Source organism: Leguminivora glycinivorella, chromosome 8 (genome assembly GCF_023078275.1).
Source record: "Leguminivora glycinivorella isolate SPB_JAAS2020 chromosome 8, LegGlyc_1.1, whole genome shotgun sequence".
NCBI lineage: Eukaryota > Metazoa > Arthropoda > Insecta > Lepidoptera > Tortricidae > Leguminivora > Leguminivora glycinivorella.
In genome coordinates, this window is record NC_062978.1 from 9,557,839 (window position 1) to 9,577,015 (window position 19,177).

At 35.9% G+C, this 19,177-nt stretch overlaps 1 protein-coding gene across 1 annotated transcript in view; it reads right to left on the reverse strand.

Annotated features, from left to right (window-relative positions):
* Nucleotides 1-3,781, reverse strand: part of LOC125228484 (gamma-aminobutyric acid receptor alpha-like) — a 73,630-nt gene extending 69,849 nt beyond the window's left edge. The window contains exon 1 of the mRNA XM_048133059.1: nucleotides 3,607-3,781. Within this exon, the coding sequence (XP_047989016.1) occupies nucleotides 3,607-3,647 (41 nt within the window). The 5' untranslated portion in view covers nucleotides 3,648-3,781. The remainder of the gene's footprint in view (nucleotides 1-3,606) is intronic.
* Between the last annotated feature and the right edge of the window lie 15,396 nt (nucleotides 3,782-19,177).

Sequence of the window (19,177 nt, forward strand, 5' to 3'; positions counted from 1 at the left end):
TTTTATAATATGATTATAAAAGTAAAATACAAAACCACATACAAAACAATACAAAATATATAAACACATTATAAAAAACCTAACCTAGGGTGCCGCCAGCAGCGGGGCAGGGCCCAAGCTGCCGGTGGTTAGGGCTGCAGAGAGAGGAACCGTCGGACTATCCGCGCCGTGTCCAAGATCACCGCCTTCTGCATCTGACCCTTGATCCAACCACCTAGCGAGAGTCTCTCGAGATGTTGGTCGAGACTCTTCGCTATAAGACCGTTCGCTGAAACGACTATCGGGACAATGATCGTCGAATCAATATCCCACATGGCGGTTATCTCGTAAGCCAAGTCTAGGTACTTACTGGACTTGTCCTTCTCGGCTTTCACGAGATTCTCATCATGGGGGGTGGTGATGTCGACGAGCACGGCCCGGCGTTGCGATCGATCTATTATGACAATGTCAGGCTTATTGGCTACAATAGTCCTGTCAGTGATAATAGATCGATCCCAATAGAGCGTGGCACGACCATTTTCGAGAACATTATTTATTTAATTATTACAAACAATGGTATCTATAGTATAAATATACAGTGCTCCACAAAACTATGGTATAAGTTGGCCCGACGCTACGCTCGCGAGACGCTTTATGTGGGGGGACCCTAAAACATTGCTGATTAATAGAAAGTATTATTAAGTGTTTGCTTATTTACAGAGCATTAACCCTCTTTTGTCTGCCAAAGGAATTCTTCGTCTTACGCCATTTAGTTGCTCCAAACAGCGCAAACGATATGCTGCGGAGTTATTTGTGTTCGGAATAGTTCACAACGAAGCAATTAAAAGTTTAACCCCCTTAGTTAACACTGATCGCGCAGACAACACCTGGTTGAGGATAAATCACTTTTAGCAAGTAGTTAAGATTACGGTATGCGGGTAGTTACTGTAGTTAGTGTGTTTTCACATTATCCGATCCCATATCGGATGTAGGACCGATATCCCATACATTTAAGCCGCCGTCTTTGATTTTTTTCTTTGAAATCCTTCCGACATTCGATATCGGATCGGATAATGTGAAAACACACTTAGAGTTACATATTACAGGTTGTTTATTCAGTCCTGTAACAATTTATGGGGTGAATAATATAGGTTCAACTAACCCACTTCTCATACAGTACAAACTCAGAAATCTCGAAAAAAAAACTAAACAGACGACGCTTTTCTGTGACTACGATGTTGATTCTTAGAAAAGTATCTTAGTAACTATGACGTATACCTACATTCACCTCGTATATTATTGCAAAGGTCTAATTTAAACACCCTGTTTAGATAGACCGCCACTTAGGGTCGCTTGCACCACCGAAAATGGAGGATTAACCCGAGATTAATCCACCATTTTATATGGAATTTGACAGTTGACAGCCCACTAACCTTGAGTTAAGCGGGTGGTACAAGTGGCTCTAAGAAGGATTTTGGATCTAGACTTTAATTTCAAATAGGTACCTACGGTAAAAGCATGATTAAATTTTCGAATATGCCACAAAGAGGCAGTCCGGAATTGTGGATTATCCATTTTATAAGTTACCTAACTTTGCAAACTTTTCACGGAGTTGAACAGAGCAAAGTCAGAACTTGTTTATTATAAACGCCGTATTCTGATAGAAACTAGAAATTAATGGTGACATTGACACACTTTGTCTTTGCAAATGCCATGTTGTGTTAGTTCGGCCCGATCCAGTTTCAATTAATAAATATAATAAGTACAACTCTCTCAGTTATTGTAAGGTTAGCTGGAAGAGATCCCTTAAAGGGATCTCGCCTTTCTACATAACCATTATAATTATTCACTGTACTTGTAATTTGTTCTGTGCAATATAGGTTTTACTACTACTACTATATTAAAACGTTTCAATCAGTCTCCACGTTAAACTTAGAGCAAGCGCAGTTTAAAATGATTTATTATAATATAGCGGCTAGATAGGAATATAGTATACTTGGAATCGTAAACTTATAGACAGCAAAATAGACGCCTATTTTATTAAAAAATTCGAAGAAACAGCCTCGGTTTTAAGGGATTGCGGAAAATTTGGCAATTTCAGAAATTTGAAGGAAACAAGATTCAATTACACCACCTAGTTAGGTACACCGGGTCTGTATTTCGGATAAGCACTTATCGAGATGATCCGAGGAGACGATTTGAACTAAGAAATGATGTGAACTAAGTACTATCAGCTGCAATAGTCCATGGAGAAATTATGAATGAATTCATTGGTAAGGTAAATTCGCCATGCACTTTTGTAGCTGATAGTACATATTTTTTGTATCAATTATCATTTGTTAGTGCAAATTTCGTTCTTTTCTTTTCATATGTTTCTTGACTTCTGGAATAGTCTGTAGTGTGTGTGTGTGTACTATACCTCACCTACACAGTCTACACACGTGTATTCGTCTACCATATAAGAAGAAAAACAGATAGAGTTGATAAATAAATAACAAGAAAACACAGTGGAAGATACAGTTGGATAAATAAATATATGATGGTCCCGTTAAAATAATACATTAAACGTGAAAATACAATAGAGGAAGAGTAGGCTACTATTATACTGTATGTTCATGATCTACCCGAGAAAGTGCAGGGAATAATTAAATACACAGGTTTATCTGCTTACAAACTTTGTAAAAACTAATTGGACAATTATAAATTTAAATAGATATCATACACGAAAGAGGGCCCACTGGTGGCCGAGCCGGCTCGGCACGGAAATTATACTTTCTATTTGTAGAGGTTTACAATGTTCACAACTATTCCAAATTTCAAGTTGATAGCATTAGTAGTTCTCGAGATATTTAGGAATGTGACAGACGGACAGACAGACGGACAGAGTCGCACCATAAGGGTTCCTGTTGTACCTTTTTGGTACGGAACCCTAAAAAGAACAAATCGAAAAATATTCAATAAAATAATTTGATTTGTTCCCTAGTTATAATTGGACAATTATTAAGTATTTACTTATGTAGTACTAGCGTTTGCCCGCGGCTTCGCTTGCGTTAGAAAGAGACAAAATGTAGCCTATGTCACTTTCCATCCCTTCAACTATCTCCACTTAAAAAATCACGTCAATTCGTCGCTCCGCTTTGCCGTGAAAGACGGACAAACAAACAGATACACACACACTTTCCCCTTTTTAATATTAGTAAGGATTATAGTCCACAGCCGCTGTGCAGGACATGTCTGTTTTCTCAAAAATAAAAAAACCCAATTGCTATCCTTATACCTCATCGCAATCATTCATCGCTATTAGGCTTCGCTATGTATATGTGCAGTTGTGGTGTTAGTAAAGTTCATATTATTATTATATATTTTATGTCTATTGTAGAAAATAATGGAAGTAAATAGCGACATTCAACAATATATTACGATCGTACGATTCAACACTTACTTATGTTCCAAAAATAAGTTAGAACTTTAATAGAAGCGAACCACAATTAGTATTTTAAAGACATGTGACTTTGTTTACACAGTCAAAATTACCTATAGCTGTATGTAGGTATATAGTATAAGATCTAAGTATGTACCTATATTTGTAGTACTTAAAGTTAAAGTTAACTTATGAATTAAACTTACCTCAACAGCAAAAAACCGCCAACGATCACAGCCACAAACATGACTTTAAACTTTCTCTATACTTTGCCAAGATGAAAAGTGTTTTTGCCGCGTGTTTATATCGCTTAAGGGCGCGTTGGGTCGCGGAGCCGAGACGTTCGACGCAGATGTTCGAGACTTGCAGCATCCCGCCGAGCGCCGCCGCACGGCGCATGCGTCGGCTTCGGAACACCAGAGACCGTGTGGCTCGAAACCTGTTCTTTGAAACAGGTGTTTTTTAAACATGAATTTTTGAATACATAATTTGCATATCAAATCAAATCAAAATATTTATTTGCTAAAAAGTAAACACAGGAAGATGCATGCAAATACAGTTTAAAATCCTTATACTAATATATCAATAAATCAATCAATCAATTCTTTATTTTGATAAAAACTAGATTACATTAAAAAGATTTCAAAATACATTAATGTCAGATACTATGTTTTAAAGAGTAGGATGTGTAAAAATGTCATTATTAATAAAATACATATCTTAACTAAAAAAAAAAAAAAATATTTAATTATAAATCACATACAATTTCAATAATGCTACTGTATCCCATAAAGGAAATAATGGCAGATTAATACAACACTTAAAATTCTATTACAATTTTCACAATAGATGTCAATTTAAACATAGGTAAAATAAAATTGGCATAATACAATGTGAGTCATTTAACAAAGCCCTCGCCTACAGACAAAAACCAGATAACATTAAGTAGATTTCAAAACGACATCACGGATACAATTTTAAAAGTAATTAATAGGCAAAATATTATAAATTATTTTTATGTAAATATTGAATACTTTAAAAATATACGGATTTCAATAACTGCGTCGCAATGAAGTTGGATAGATAAAAACTTTAGACCTTTTTGTGCCGGACCTGTTTGTGTTTGTACAGTTTACAAAGATTGACTAGGTAGGTAAATCAAGTTTGGTTTTGCGAGTCATTTAAGAGCCCACCAAAACCAAAACTCAGACCACATGGACTAACAAGGAGTCGTCATAGCCGGATACGGTTTGGACGACGATGATGATGATGATATACAAAAAGGAGTTAAACTTCGTTTGTATACATATGAATTTACTTGTATTAGATAACACGGAATCCCAATTGAAACCAGTTCTTAGAGTTCCTTACTATTCATATAATTGTGTCGACAGACTTCATTAATTCAAATTGGTTTTAGCGTTCAGGCTTAATGGACTGACTGAATTCATTTCAAGACTTGATTCCGCGTTACAAGAGAATATATAAGTCAGAGTTCATTACTGACAACGCAATACAATTTTATAAGTTATTAAATGTTATTATATTTGAAATATGCAAGAGTAAGAGCGCTAAATATGCTGCGTGAATTCGTAAAAATCAATCACGCAATACTTATGTACCTACTCACAGTTAATTTTTTTAATATTTTGTATTTGCTTTATATTTGGAAATGGAATTTTCAGAACCATATATTTGCCTTGGTGGCTAGTTTTACAGTCTGACCCAAGCTTACCATTGAATAAATAAAATATAAATAAATAAATAAATATTAGGGACACCGGTCCCACAGATCAACTTAGCCCCAAACTAAGCAAAGCTTGAAATATCGGGTGCTGGCGACGATATACATACTTAAATAGATAAATACATACGTATTTAGAAAACATTGACAGGAACAAATATCTGTGCTCATCACACAAATAAATGCCCTTACCGGGATTCGAACCCGGGACCGCTAACTCATAAATACCGCTTCTATTTAGTTCTCAAAAAATAGGTACTAGGAAACTTTAAATACAAAAACACATAGCCTACTTATTAACCTACGCACAAACATGAAACATCGAAGAAACACTTTCTTAAATCTGGATACATTTTCCACTTTTTTACATGGTAAACGAACACGAAAGTGCCTATTCTCCACGAATATCGGTAACGCGAGTCATTATTGTGTCTGCGTCCCCTGCCTGATGCGAATTCATAACAGCAGGTTACGTAAAACGGTTATTGTTAATACGGACAAATATTGTCTTGTACGCTTCGCTTCTTTGAGGAAAATTCAAGAGCTCTATGCTTTTAATTTTGTTCTTATATGATATCGTGATTTGACTTTGTTATTTTTATCAAAAAAAACGAATTTAATTCTTGTAGATGAAAGAGTTGTGTGTTAAGATATGGTTGGTACCTTACTGAATCTTGTTAATTTTAAGGCACGTTTTTATTTCCTAGTGCCGACGTCCATTCGACTTCGAAACGAAACGGTAGAAACTTATAGAATTTCAAAAACACTTAATTTAAAAATTAGGAAACTAATTTTACTTTTATAGGAAGATAATTACCTAATAAAATTGTCTTATTGTCTACGTGTACCTACGTAATGTTGTCATATTAATATGAAAGTACTATCTAGCAAAAGCAAGTAGCTGCAAAAGTGCATGGCAAATTTATCAATGAATTCATTAAACATTTTCTCCAAGTCGCACATATCTCCAACAGATTTTCGAAAATCGAACATTGATAACTCCAAAACCCAATCCCCAAATGCCCCCATGCGTCTCAGAGAGCTGCACATGTAAAACGGCCTTCCCAGAACAATGGCGGGCAAATGGCGTGATCCCTAAAGACCGGGCTGATTGCTCCGTCGTCTGCACCTCTAGCCAAGATCACAATAAATGAAGCTCCTTGGCAAACGATACGCAACTGACAGTTGTAATACTGAAGAGCGATAGAGAGACAACTAGGAAGCGTCAAAGATTATTCTCTTGGCAAGAGACCGTGGACTCTAAGGTAATGGGATTCGAAGCCGCTGACTGATCACTCGCGAACACTCTAATTGTTTGCATTATATTTGAGATTGAATAACTTTGCGAACAACGCTGTGCGGGTAACGGATATGATAGGATGTTAAATGACATATATTGATTTATCTACATCCATATCATGAGTTCTCTACAATATGCTTAGGGACGATAATCAAATATGCTAATCGGTACATGCTAGTGCATCTTAATTTTTACTAATGTGATATCGAGAACCTATACTTTAATTGACAATACTTTATACGTATACTAGAAAACATTAATAAAATAAACCGCTTTATCAGCACTTGATGGCGAAGAAGATAAAATTATCGTACTTGAGCGAGATATTTCAAAAATGATCAGACTCTAATGATGACATTCACTTTGACATTTGTCATATATAAAGTAAAAAGAATAGAGAGACATTAAAGCCCACTTGCACCAACCACTTAAGTCAGGGTTAGTGGGCTGTCATCTGTCAAATTCCATATAAAATGGTGGGTTAACCCTCCATTTTGTAGAATGTTCATGCATGTTGAAAATAATCCTTACTACAGTTACTACTAATTACGAATAAAGGTACTATTACGAAATAGCTTAATAATTCCCTGAATTGCATTTTTCTGCTCACATGTCTGTGAATCACCGTGTATATTATCTCAGCATTCTAAGCGCCATTTCGGTAACATGGTTACACACCTGAATATCCAAACGCGTAAAGCGTCAAGCAAGTCGGTGAGAAATTCACAACAAAGTTATCGGGAATTACGTAGCAATCAAGGCACAGGCACAGTATAAGGACGACTCAGTAGTTACTCCGGATGATGGTCCACACTGGCTGTTATAAACTTTATATAGGTAACACGGTGTGACAGGGACAGCGCGATGGCGCGATGGCGGGCTGTCCCTGTCACACCATGTTATATAAAACATTAATAACAGCCCACCGGCGACGCGAAAGATACCTACTGTGTTCGAAGCACGTGGCTGAACAAAATTACTATTAATATTGCTCGACTTCGTCCAAAGTAAGATGTCTTCTAACCCCCTTATTCATAAACGTTTACTAAAGTTATCGATGTCTTATCCCTCTCCGACGTATTGGTGTGATAGAAAAGGACAAACGAACTTTATCGGCTTGATAACTTTAGTGTACGTTTATGAATAAGGGGATATAAATATATAAAAGAAGAAACTGACTGATATATCAACGCACAGCCGAAACCGCTGCTCCTAGAGATTCCAAATTTGGCACGTAGGTTCCTTATAAGGTGTAGAGGAGCACTAAGAAAGGATTTTTCAAAATTCATCTCCTAAAGGGGTGGAATGGGGGTCCAACATTTGTATGGGAAAACAAGATTATATTACTCGTAGTACTCGAGCGAAGCCGCGGGAAAAAGCTGGTTATCTATCATATCAGCCAGAAAACACAAAAAAAAATATTATAGGTACGTATTATTCATATCCACGCATCCGAATCCGCTTACATGTGTTACGTATGTACGTATACGATGCGCTTATGTGCTCACCGTGCAGCGTACTTTGTTAGAAGTGTTATTACTGGTTTATACTGTGGTACAGGCGTAGCACCGCTACGCCCGTAGCGGGGTTACGAAGCTACGCTCCAAAGTGCGTGGGAATGGCCCGTAATGTAAAAATAATTTTGTATGTAAATTGTATTTGGAAGCTCTCGGAAAACATTAGGAACTTTTCTTAAGCTTTTGTTGCGAAAGTGATGTAATAAACCGAAGCATCTGATACGACCGCGAAATGAGTGAGGATGAATTTATGCAAAATAGCACCGAAATATTCACGCTCAATTTGATTACGTGAGTAATTTAGTTCCGAGACAAGATAGATATAAAATGACACTAATTTTCTAAACGTCAATTACCTGTTAAAAATAAAACAAGCTTTTATGTATTCCATTTTTTTAAAGTAGTCTAGATAAGGTAACTATGAACAAAGACATATTTAACTCCGTATAGTCAGATAAAGTCTAAGAAAAAACGTACCTCAGTACCATACAGAAAAAGGTACGGTGGCCTAGATGGCGTTACACCTTTGGGGTACGCTCGGCTAGATGGCGCTAATATTAATATTTGACATTTTAACACGTATCCAGCTAAGAATATGGGCCAAATTGTCAAAACTGAGGTTCAAAAGTTTTAAGCCTGTCTCAAGAGATGGCAGTCTATATGCACTGCGATTACACATTTTACTTCAACAGTAACTCTCTATAATACTCGATCCTCTTTGCTATGAATAATGTATGGTATGGTATGTAGGTGTAGTGATGGACGCCTCGGTCGGCTTATGAAACAATTTGGGGCGAGATGCGCGTCCGGAGACCGGCCTTATTACCACGGGATCTCGACTCTTAGACAAATGCAGCTCAATTTTTGGAAATTAACGAGTAACATATATAAGGTCATTTCTCAAAATTTTGCCACCCCCACCTGTCAGTACGTTTATGTTAGAACTTTTTTTTTAGTATACAATATCTTCATAAATAAATTATTATTACATATTAATTTACATATTAAAAGACGTACACAAATTATTAACTTTACTTACCTTTATTGCTGTATTTTATTTGCATATATCCTTAACTTTTAAAACTAGACTATCTGATAATAATATTACACTTATGTTCCAAGTTATTTGGCTTTAAAGTTTGTCCACGGCCGTTTTTGTCGTTGATCTGTCGAGACAAACTCGCAAGCACTGTGCGATCCCTACTCCACCTCTGCCGCCCCACCCCGCATGAATCGAAGCCGCCAGTATCGGCCATCACCTGCAAGCAACGGCACTTGCTCACTACGCCTTGATTAGAAAATAGAAAATTTTAATTGCCTCGAACGGGAGTTTGTAACGGGTAAGTAGTCGATATTCTGTCAATCATAATTTGGTTATTGTTTGAGATACTGCATTAACTGTAATATATGTTTCGTATTTTATTGCTTAATTTTTAGGCACTTAATATTTAGTTCGTTCGGCAAATACTTTTTGAGTTTTGGCGAAATAACTGGCATTTTGTCGGTCACCTGTGCATCGTTCACCTGGCTAAAATAGGCAAGTGAACGACATTTTGGGACAGGGTGGCGACAATAATGATCAATTTACCAATCGTAATAATACTTTTTTACATCTTCAATACTTGTTTTGTGCGTTAAATGAGAAAAGTATTACTGTTATATCGGCTTAGGCTGCATTTCTCAAAGGATTGTTGCTTTTTTGCGGTGTGTGTCCTTCACCTGTGCGATAAAGCCAAGTGAACGACTCAGTGACAGGAAACCGACACGTCGATCACTTGTCACATAAGCCAGATGAACCATTACGAGGGGCGATCAATCGGATCAATAAGTAATGATAATGAATATTAAAATTAAAACATAACCTAGAATATGAGTATCTTTATATTTTTATAATTAAAAGTAACTCTTCTGTGATTTATTTACATATTTTAATTTTTTCATTTGTTTTTTGCCGCCTTCAAAAAATGAAATCTTAATTATAGTCTAAATACCATGTCAGTAAGCAAGTGCTTGCTTGAAGTGAAGTCACTTCATTATACTTCAGAGTAGCTATTATATTACAATTTTATTTAAAGGTCGGGTATAAAATATTAATTGATATGGCCCTTATATTGCCTTCAATATGAGGTATGTCACTTGTAGCTTTAAATACACCAATTAAGCAGCACCCTCGGCAATTTGAGGGTTCGGCCTATTTTTATTTGATTGTTTAAAATGGTGTTATTTTAACTAATATTTTTTTTTATAAAAAAAAATATATATTCTTCTTTAATACTAAATATATACATTCAATAAAAAAAAATCAAAATCGGTCCAGTAACGATGGAGATATCAAGTAACAAACATAAAATAATAATAAAATACTGACGAATCGAGAACCCCCTTCCTTGAGATTTGGGCGGCGGTTAAAAACTATTATAATGCTGATGGGCAGGTGAATGACGTCCATATCAGGTGAATGACCACCAAACTACAGGTGATCGACTACGGACGCAGGTTAGCGACGCTTGTCGTTAACTTGTCAAATGTGTCATACAATTTTTTACTAATTTGTCGTTAACCTGCTGCTGTTGTCGATTACCTGTGTATATTTATCCTTCACCTGATCATGATGTCGTTCACCTGAATTTTAATCGATCATAACTTCTAAAATAATTAATTGATATCGGTGCCTTTGACATTTTTGAAATGTTTGAGATGCATTTAAACGACCCCTACAAAAAAATAATTAAAAATGCGACATTTAAAAAAAAAAGAAATCTTTCACCTGTCGGTGCCAAATTTTTGAGAATTTATAATAATAGATGAGACTAGCCCAAGACCAACACCGGAATAAGTGGCGTACAAGAAAAGAGTCCTATGCTCACCAGTGGGCGATTAAAGGCAGAAATGATGATGATGATGATGAACGTAAGTAACGTTGAATGTCGAAATTTTAGTGAGGTCTGATCCTCGGCAACTATAAAACCTCAATACTATAACCACAGTTTTTTATACTTCAAATTATGGGGTTCCTTCCTTAAAAATCTTGTACAGTCACAGACTTTAATTGTTGATCCACTTTTAGCTCATTTTATAATGGAACGTCATAGCTTAACTATGATGTGTCAAGTATAAAATGAGCTAGAAGTGGATCAACAATTAAAGTCCGTGACCGTACTTGCCATGACTTCTTCAAATGAAAAACCTGGTTCGTTGATACCTAATTGCCGGTCCCTTGAGATTTCAATTATTCTGATAAAAAAAAATTAAAATATGAGTACTTATATAAAGAAATAGTACATTTGTTACGAAACGAGTGGCGATAAATTAAAACACACGAGTTACGAATTTCCTTTTCGCACGTGTATCGTACGACGTTTTTCAGTACAGATGACCCTCCGAGGTATCGACCTGGCATATAATGAACCACTTCTCGCAATAGTGCGTAAAAAAAACGCCATCTGTACTGAAAAGTTTTTTCTACTCCCGTGTTGTTATTCGTCATTTACAGTGTCGTGCATAGATCGTTAAAACCCAACATCAAAATGCCCGCCCCCGCCCGGCGCCCCGTGCACCCACGCATACGATATAGCTCTTAAAGCATTGTTACGAAGCCTTTAAGGGATATAGCGTGGGTGCGCGGGGCGCCGGGAGCTGGCGACGGCGCGGGGGAGTACGAGCGCCAAGGTGAGGCAGGAACAAGGGGAGGTGGACGCGTCAAAATACAGGAAATAGTGCGAATTTCACGAAAGTTATTCTAGAAAACTATTAAGGCTGCTTTCAAAAAAAAACGTCAAAAGAATATAAAATTGATAGTTTTAGTCGGTGAAATACTACACTTTCCGTTATCCGATAGATTTATTTAATTCAAGTTCCAGTTAGAGCATCTTATTATCTTGATTTTTATAAGACTGGATTTTTGAAAACTAACTCACTAAATTAATTATGAATTTTTCTCTAATGCACGTTTAGAAAAGCGCACGTATAGAGCTGAATCAGTCGATCTTATTTGTAAAATTTGGACAATTTTGCGTATATCCTGTACCACAATCATTTCAGACTAGATTTTTATTTTAAGTTTTTGAAAAAGAGTAAACTAGCCTAAGGCGAATTCAATTTTTTTCAGAAATTACCTAAAATTAAGTGACAATTTCTTTGAAAATCTACATCACATCGAAGTAAGTTTTGTAATAAATTAATCTGCAACGTTTACTTAATTTTTTTTTTTTTTTTTTTTTTATTATTCACAAAAAATAAACTTATAATTAACAGTTTACAGGAATCCTCGCCAAACTGTAACGTTTGATGGCGAGAGGCGCTCAATTGCTGTTATGCCTTAGTGATTATAAATTGCTATTATTGATTTTTGCCAATTTTTTGAAAACGAGCCTTCACCGGTACAATTATTACCACTTTTGGACATTTTCTCATATTTTGTTAGACCAAGTAGAAAAAGTCCTATAATGTGATATATATTTATAAACTACTCGCAAAGCCCTTTAATTTGATACCACACACGGTATGATCGAGTGCTCGGTTGCGATTTCACTATTTTTAACACGAAAGCCCTCTTAAAAAGTAAGTGCATGGTCGTAGAAAAAGTATTGTATGCAACAGGCGTTTAAAGGAGGTCAAAAAATACTCGTGGCGTCTTAATAACAACATAAAATACTATTAAAACTCTTGGAAGTCTTGAACCTTACAAAAAATTTCTTGATTCTTACGAAACGAAGTGAGAAAAATACAGTGTCTTTTCATAAAAGTAAAACAATATTTAATAATAATTTACTCTTCTTACTTAAGAAAATTGGATGTGAAGGCTGTAGGTACTGAACGAAAACCATCAACTTTTATTAAACAACGGATTTTTTTTTTTAGTATAAAAAGAATAATTAAGGGAAACTTTGCGATCTTAGTTAACAACTTTAAACAACCTGAATAGGCATTTCAAGAGGGTGAGTGATTTGAACACCAAAATATTTTTAATTATGTTAATAAAATAAACCATACATAGGTATAGGATGGTCGCAATCTAGTATTGCTGAAAACAATTAATTATATAGGTTATTAATGATGATATTGATAATTCAATGTATTTTTATACAATATTTTTTTGACATTTAGAATTTATTCTAGAAGTTTATAGACTAGTATTTTTTATATAATTTAGATTGATATCATTTTATTAATTCAATGTAGTTTTAAAACAATATTGTTTATTGCACCAATAAATTGCTCTGATATTTAGAATAAGATGAATATTGTACATTGTTGACAATTTAAAAGTGCTTATTGTAAGCCTATTTGAATAAAGAATATTTTGACTTGACTTTGACTTAAGACTAGTTAAAATTGATCCGAACTCACACATAAGTAAAATCGAATTAACTCTATTGATAAGATTTTGAATGATTGACGTTTAGTTTCATTGTACTTTGACCGGGTTATATCCACTAACCAGGACTCAGTTTTTGCTAATGCACGCTCAAGAAGGTGGTTAAGAGTAGGGTAGGCAGAACCTATTTCTTATCCCAAAGTTTTATGTAACTCTGTTTACAATTCTTAATTACGTACTATAAATTCCCATGTATACATACATATTTCGATCAGATTATAGGGTTTTATTTTAAAATACGATTTTTACAACAATAGTAAGAGTGCCGGTGGACGTATAAAGCACGTCTCTTTTAAATCACTATCATTAGGGCAATGTCGCGGTCCAACAAACCAGTACGCTATTACGAAGCCTTCGACCCTCGCTCTCTCACTATTTCTCACGTCTGCGCCCAAGCCGCTAGCACCCATTTCTGGGCCTTATTCGACACGTATAACTGTCATCACTTTTAAATCATTATCATTAAATCAGAATGGAATGAATAATAATCACTGTGGAATGAATTGTCGCCTGCGGTATTTCCGGACCGATACGACCTTCAAATCTTCAAGAAAACAGCGTACACCCATCTTAAAGGCCGGCAACGCACCTCCAACACCTCTGGTGTTTCGGGTGTCCATGGGCGGCCGGTGATCGCTTACCATCAGGTGACCTGTCTGCTCGTTTGCCTCCTATCCCATAAAAAAAATGCCGATATACTGTGTATGATTTCCGTCTTTCTTGACTGGGTGGTAATGAATGTATTAAAATGAACAGTTGATTTTATTACTTGTCAATTCTATCAAATATTGACTCGATAAACTGGACAACCAAAATCGACTGTTTGTTATTACTGCATGGCTTTTCATAGTTTGGTTTGATTGTCACATTTATTATTATTTTATTATTTATTTATAAATCACATGCAAGTTTACAGTGCTGAACCAAAACACTTACACATTAATTATACAACATTATTAAACGTTAATTGTCAGTATTAATTCTAAACTAATTCTAATTTGAATGTCAATAAAAACATTAAGTAAAAGAAAAACAAAAATCATAAAAGTCATACAAGATATTAGGAACATAAAAATATAATTCTAACTAAATTTGTTAGCTTACTGTGATCTATACGTTGTCCGATTTGGACAGCATCTAGCTATTCGACAATTCTATTTCTCCCACGTCTACAGAACATCAATATGATACCTACGTCAGTTTTCTCATATCGAACAAGGGCCCTGTTAGGTTAAAAGGAAGCAAAAGAGCTCTCATGCGCTGTCGATGGCGATGAAAATCAAAGAGGATTTATATGGCGATATAAGGACAGGATTTGAAATATTTAAAGTAAGACAGTGAAAATTATAAATAAAGGATTAAGCCTGATTGCTTCGTAAAATAATTTGCGTAAAATATTAACATTAGTTTTTAAAAACTGAAATAGATACCATACAACGCGGCTGAACCCGGGTCTCCAGCTAACGCGGCTGAAGACCCGGGTTCGATTCGGCTTCGCCACCAGTGGGCTTGATCGCTTTTTCTTTAGTGTATGGTATCTATTTCAGTTTATAATTTATATATAGTAGTGTTACTACTTAAAAAAAAACAAATCAAAAATAGTTAATAAAATAATTTGATTTGTTCCCTACATCGATTAGTTTTTAAATTAATTGTTGATACACTAAAAAATCTTTGCCAAATTTATGGTCACCCTAAAATTACCAAATTATGTATTTAATCCTTTGTAGTTTGTTGTTACTTTTCTAAGTCCGCATTTAACTGAAATATTATTATGACATTTTATTTTCTTTATAATCAAACTAGCTTTTGACCGCGGCTTCGCTCGCGTTAAATTTGAAAATTGCGGATTGCTCCGTACAAACTTCCACCCCCCAATTTAGGGAAGTGGAGGTTTAGAAAGAGACAGAAAGTAGCCTATGTCACTCTCCATCCCTTCAACTATCTCCTCTTAAAAAATCACGTCAATTAGTCTCTCCGTTTTGCCGTGAAGAACGGACAAACAAACAGACACACACACTTTCCCATTTATAATATTAGTATGGATTGCTGGGTATCTTTGTTTTTATGTGTTACAAACTGTCCATGATTGTAATTAAGTTAAATCGACTTTTCAAAAACAAATCAGGTAAACTGAGATTATTACACTTATAACATATAATTGAGAATGATCCATTAATTATCAGTGAGTTTGTAACCTTAGTCCTACTTACAGTGGTCACGTGTCATGATCCACCCTGTAGGTGTATTTAGGTCCTACTTAATTGTTTATATTTTGATTTGCCACCGGGACCTGGAAAGCTGTTCAATCGTTTAAATAGTTTGTACTTAATATAATAAAGAGTTATACAGTATGGCCACTCCCGCTTCTGATTTGAACCCTCTCGGTTACCTCACAGTTACCGCTGTCAAAAAAGCGAACAGTCGAGCTGTTCAATCATTTAAATAGAGTTTGCCCCTTTCATATATTTGATCGCCAGTGTCCGAGATGTGTTTATACGCTTATTAACTGCTTCCATTAAAATTAAAATTAACAAAACTTGTTTGAATATGTCAAATAAAGAAGCAAAAGTCGACCATTTTATGAAACTACCTATTATTCTCCCAATGATTAAATAGCCAAGACGAAGAAAGATTTAGCAAAGATTGCCACTTGCTCCAATTACCTGGGTGGCACGAGAAAGCCGGTACTGTTAATAATCTGGGCACTCAACATTATTGTCACCCAAATTTGGGTTAAGTGCTGCTGGCTATACGTATGGATGCAGATTTAGATACAGCTACTACAAAACACTGGACACTTCGGGATATAGCAAATATTTTCGTACATTATTATATTCCGCATATAGGATCAAAATGTAAGGTATGATGTGAGACATGTTTTTGTTTTCTTACTTCAATTGCGATCTTGGCGCACGATTAATTATACCAAAGAGGATCGAGTATTAAAGAGAGTTACTGTCAAAGTAAAATGTGTAATACAGTTGCCATCTCTCGACACAAGCTTAAAACTTTTGAACCTCAGTTTTGACAATTTGGCCCATATTGTTAGCTTGATATGTGTTAAAATGTTTGGCGTTTGGGGTCAAAACCATGGGGCCGTAGGGGCCAAGTGCGCGTTGCCTCTACAAGGAGCTATCTAAGCGCCTTATAGACGCTTCTGGTGACCAGAGGGCTGGCCAATACCTTGCTCAGCGGATCAGCATTGCTATCCAGCGGGGCAATGCGGCCAGCCTTCTGGGCACCTTACCCAACGAGCAAGACCTGGGCCAAATATTTTATTTATAAGTTTTATTTGTAAGTTTTAATGTAAGTGTTTATTGTATTATTTTATATGTTGTTTATAAATAAAAGTTATCAGTTTAAAAAAAAAGTTAAAATGTCAAATATTAATATTAGCGCCATCTACCCGTGCGTTCCCCAAAGGTGTAACGCCATCTAGGCCACCGTACCTTTTTCTCTAGGGCTTTGAGGTACGGTACGTTTTTTTCTTAGACTTTATCCATCTATACGGAGTTACATTATGTCTTTGATTATACTAATACTGTTTATCACGATATACCTCTATACACCCTTGTCCATAGCGAAGAGTCTTTATTTGTTTTTGTGAATGTTGCATCTAAAATGAAATTGTGCATTGGGAGACAATTGTTTATAATCTTTAGGTACGTAACAGTGATTCTGATCAAGATTCAAGTTCTCCTTTCGTATCGATTTGAAATTCAATTTTAGCTCTAGATACGATACGACATATCTTAAGTCTGAATAGTGCCGTTTCTAGCAAGTAAGCGCATCGCTATGCTGCTGACATACCATTTTCGCAGTAGTTATTTTCCTAGTCACTTTGTAGAGTAAACTGCTAAGAAACGATTTCGCCCCTTCGTCTAGGTATTCCAGGATAGATACAAGCTAGGTCTCAATAAAATAATGGATTAGTCTATTGCAGACCCACAAAGGGTTATAGCGCCATCGGATTTAACTTGTAAGTAATTACTGACATTGCTGTACTGCAGTGTAAATTTTAGACTCTGCGGTTACTCTTCATCAGCTGAGACTACGGTCAAATGATGACTGTAAAAAATTCTCATCATCAGCATTTTATGTGTGTTCAAATAAACAAACACCCTTCTAAACACATGTAAAATATAACCTGATTTTCTAATCAAGTAATCATAAGGAAGAGTTACTCGTACTAATTTGAATTTTTTATAGATTAGTACTGGTCTAATTGGACATAGATTCAACAGTGACCGTTGTCAAACATGAGGCGGGAGAGAAGAGAATGTTTTAGGTATATCGTATGAATTCACGTAAATATTTCAAATATTTACATCAGTACCGGGAACCAATCGTGAACGCCGATTTAACAAATACCCCTGCACTGAGAGAAAATACAACCAGTTTTCATGTTCGTTCAACAAGTTTTTTGGTTAAAATAGCGCCTACGTGCTCTTTGGTTCAAACAACAAGCTACTTGTCATTTGAATCGGCAATATATTTGAATCAACAAGTCGATTTTGTAAAAACAACTTAACACATATGTGTTTATAACAATATTGTTTTAAACATACGTTTGGCTGATTCAAACGGATAAACCGCAACAAGTCGAACTTGTTAAATTCACAATGCAAATTTCTCTCAGTGTGCGAAGTAATTTCGCCATCTTCTGACACAGAGAATTCATGCACATTCTGACGAATTCCCACGATTCGCGCGGAGGCTGAATGTTGAAGCGTGTTTATCGCGAGGCAGCGCAATCTGCGGCGGACGCGCGGTCCGCCTCGGCAAATAACTTCCGTAGGCGCCGACACGTGTGCCACTTTATATACCGTGTCATTCATGTTGCCGCGCCGTGGTTCGTACTTTCATGCAATTCATGATTAGTTTGGGCAATAACGATATAATACGGGACTGACAAATCCTATAATAAGTATGGGCTTTTTAGGCTTAAAAGTAAATGGCGCTTTTTCGCAGGAAGTGGCCAAAATCATATTTTCCCCAAATATTTTTGCGTGTTTTTATTTTTTATAAGAACAAATGACATGCTTCTTTATTTTAATATCATGATATCAAGTCATACACATTTAATAGTTATTTGTTATACAAGGGTGCAAAGTTGTATTTTAACGCCGAGTGTGGAATTGAAAAACGAGCAAGTGAAAGGATTCTATAGTTGAACCACGAGCGAAGCGAGTGGTTCGAGAATAGAATCCTGAACTTGCGAGTTTTTTAACACACGAGAAGTAAAATACATTTGCACCCGAGTGTAACACAAAACTTTTCCCCTCACTATAGCGAGGAAACTACAACGCAAAAAATGCGTTTATCACTGCTTCCAGTAGTTCCACAGGTGGTAAAACATCTTCATCACTAGATTAACCCACTTTTATCAATTTTAAAGCAGAAAATTTGGCTATATTCAAGGTCAAATTACTTTATCCACTAGTGGATAAAATGCGTTTTTACCCGCTGGTATTGAAGGACAAAACACGTGTTTCCGAGCTAGTGAGGGGAAAAAAAAATTGTAGGGATCATCAGTGTAGTTATGGTAGTATTTAATAGGTGGCGCTAAAAAATGAGGTACGATTCTTGTGAATGACGATTGTAAATCCATACTTATATAATATTATGAATGAGAAAGTGTGTGTCTGTTTGTTTGTCCGTCTTTCACGGCAAACCGTTTTGCGACGAATTGACGTGATTTTTTAAGTGGAGATAGTTGAAGGGATGGAGAGTGACATAGGCTACTTTTTGTCTCTTTCTAACGCGAGCGAAGCGATATAAATCATCCTTGGATTGGGTAACTGTTTACGATATATATAATAAGATTTCACCACGC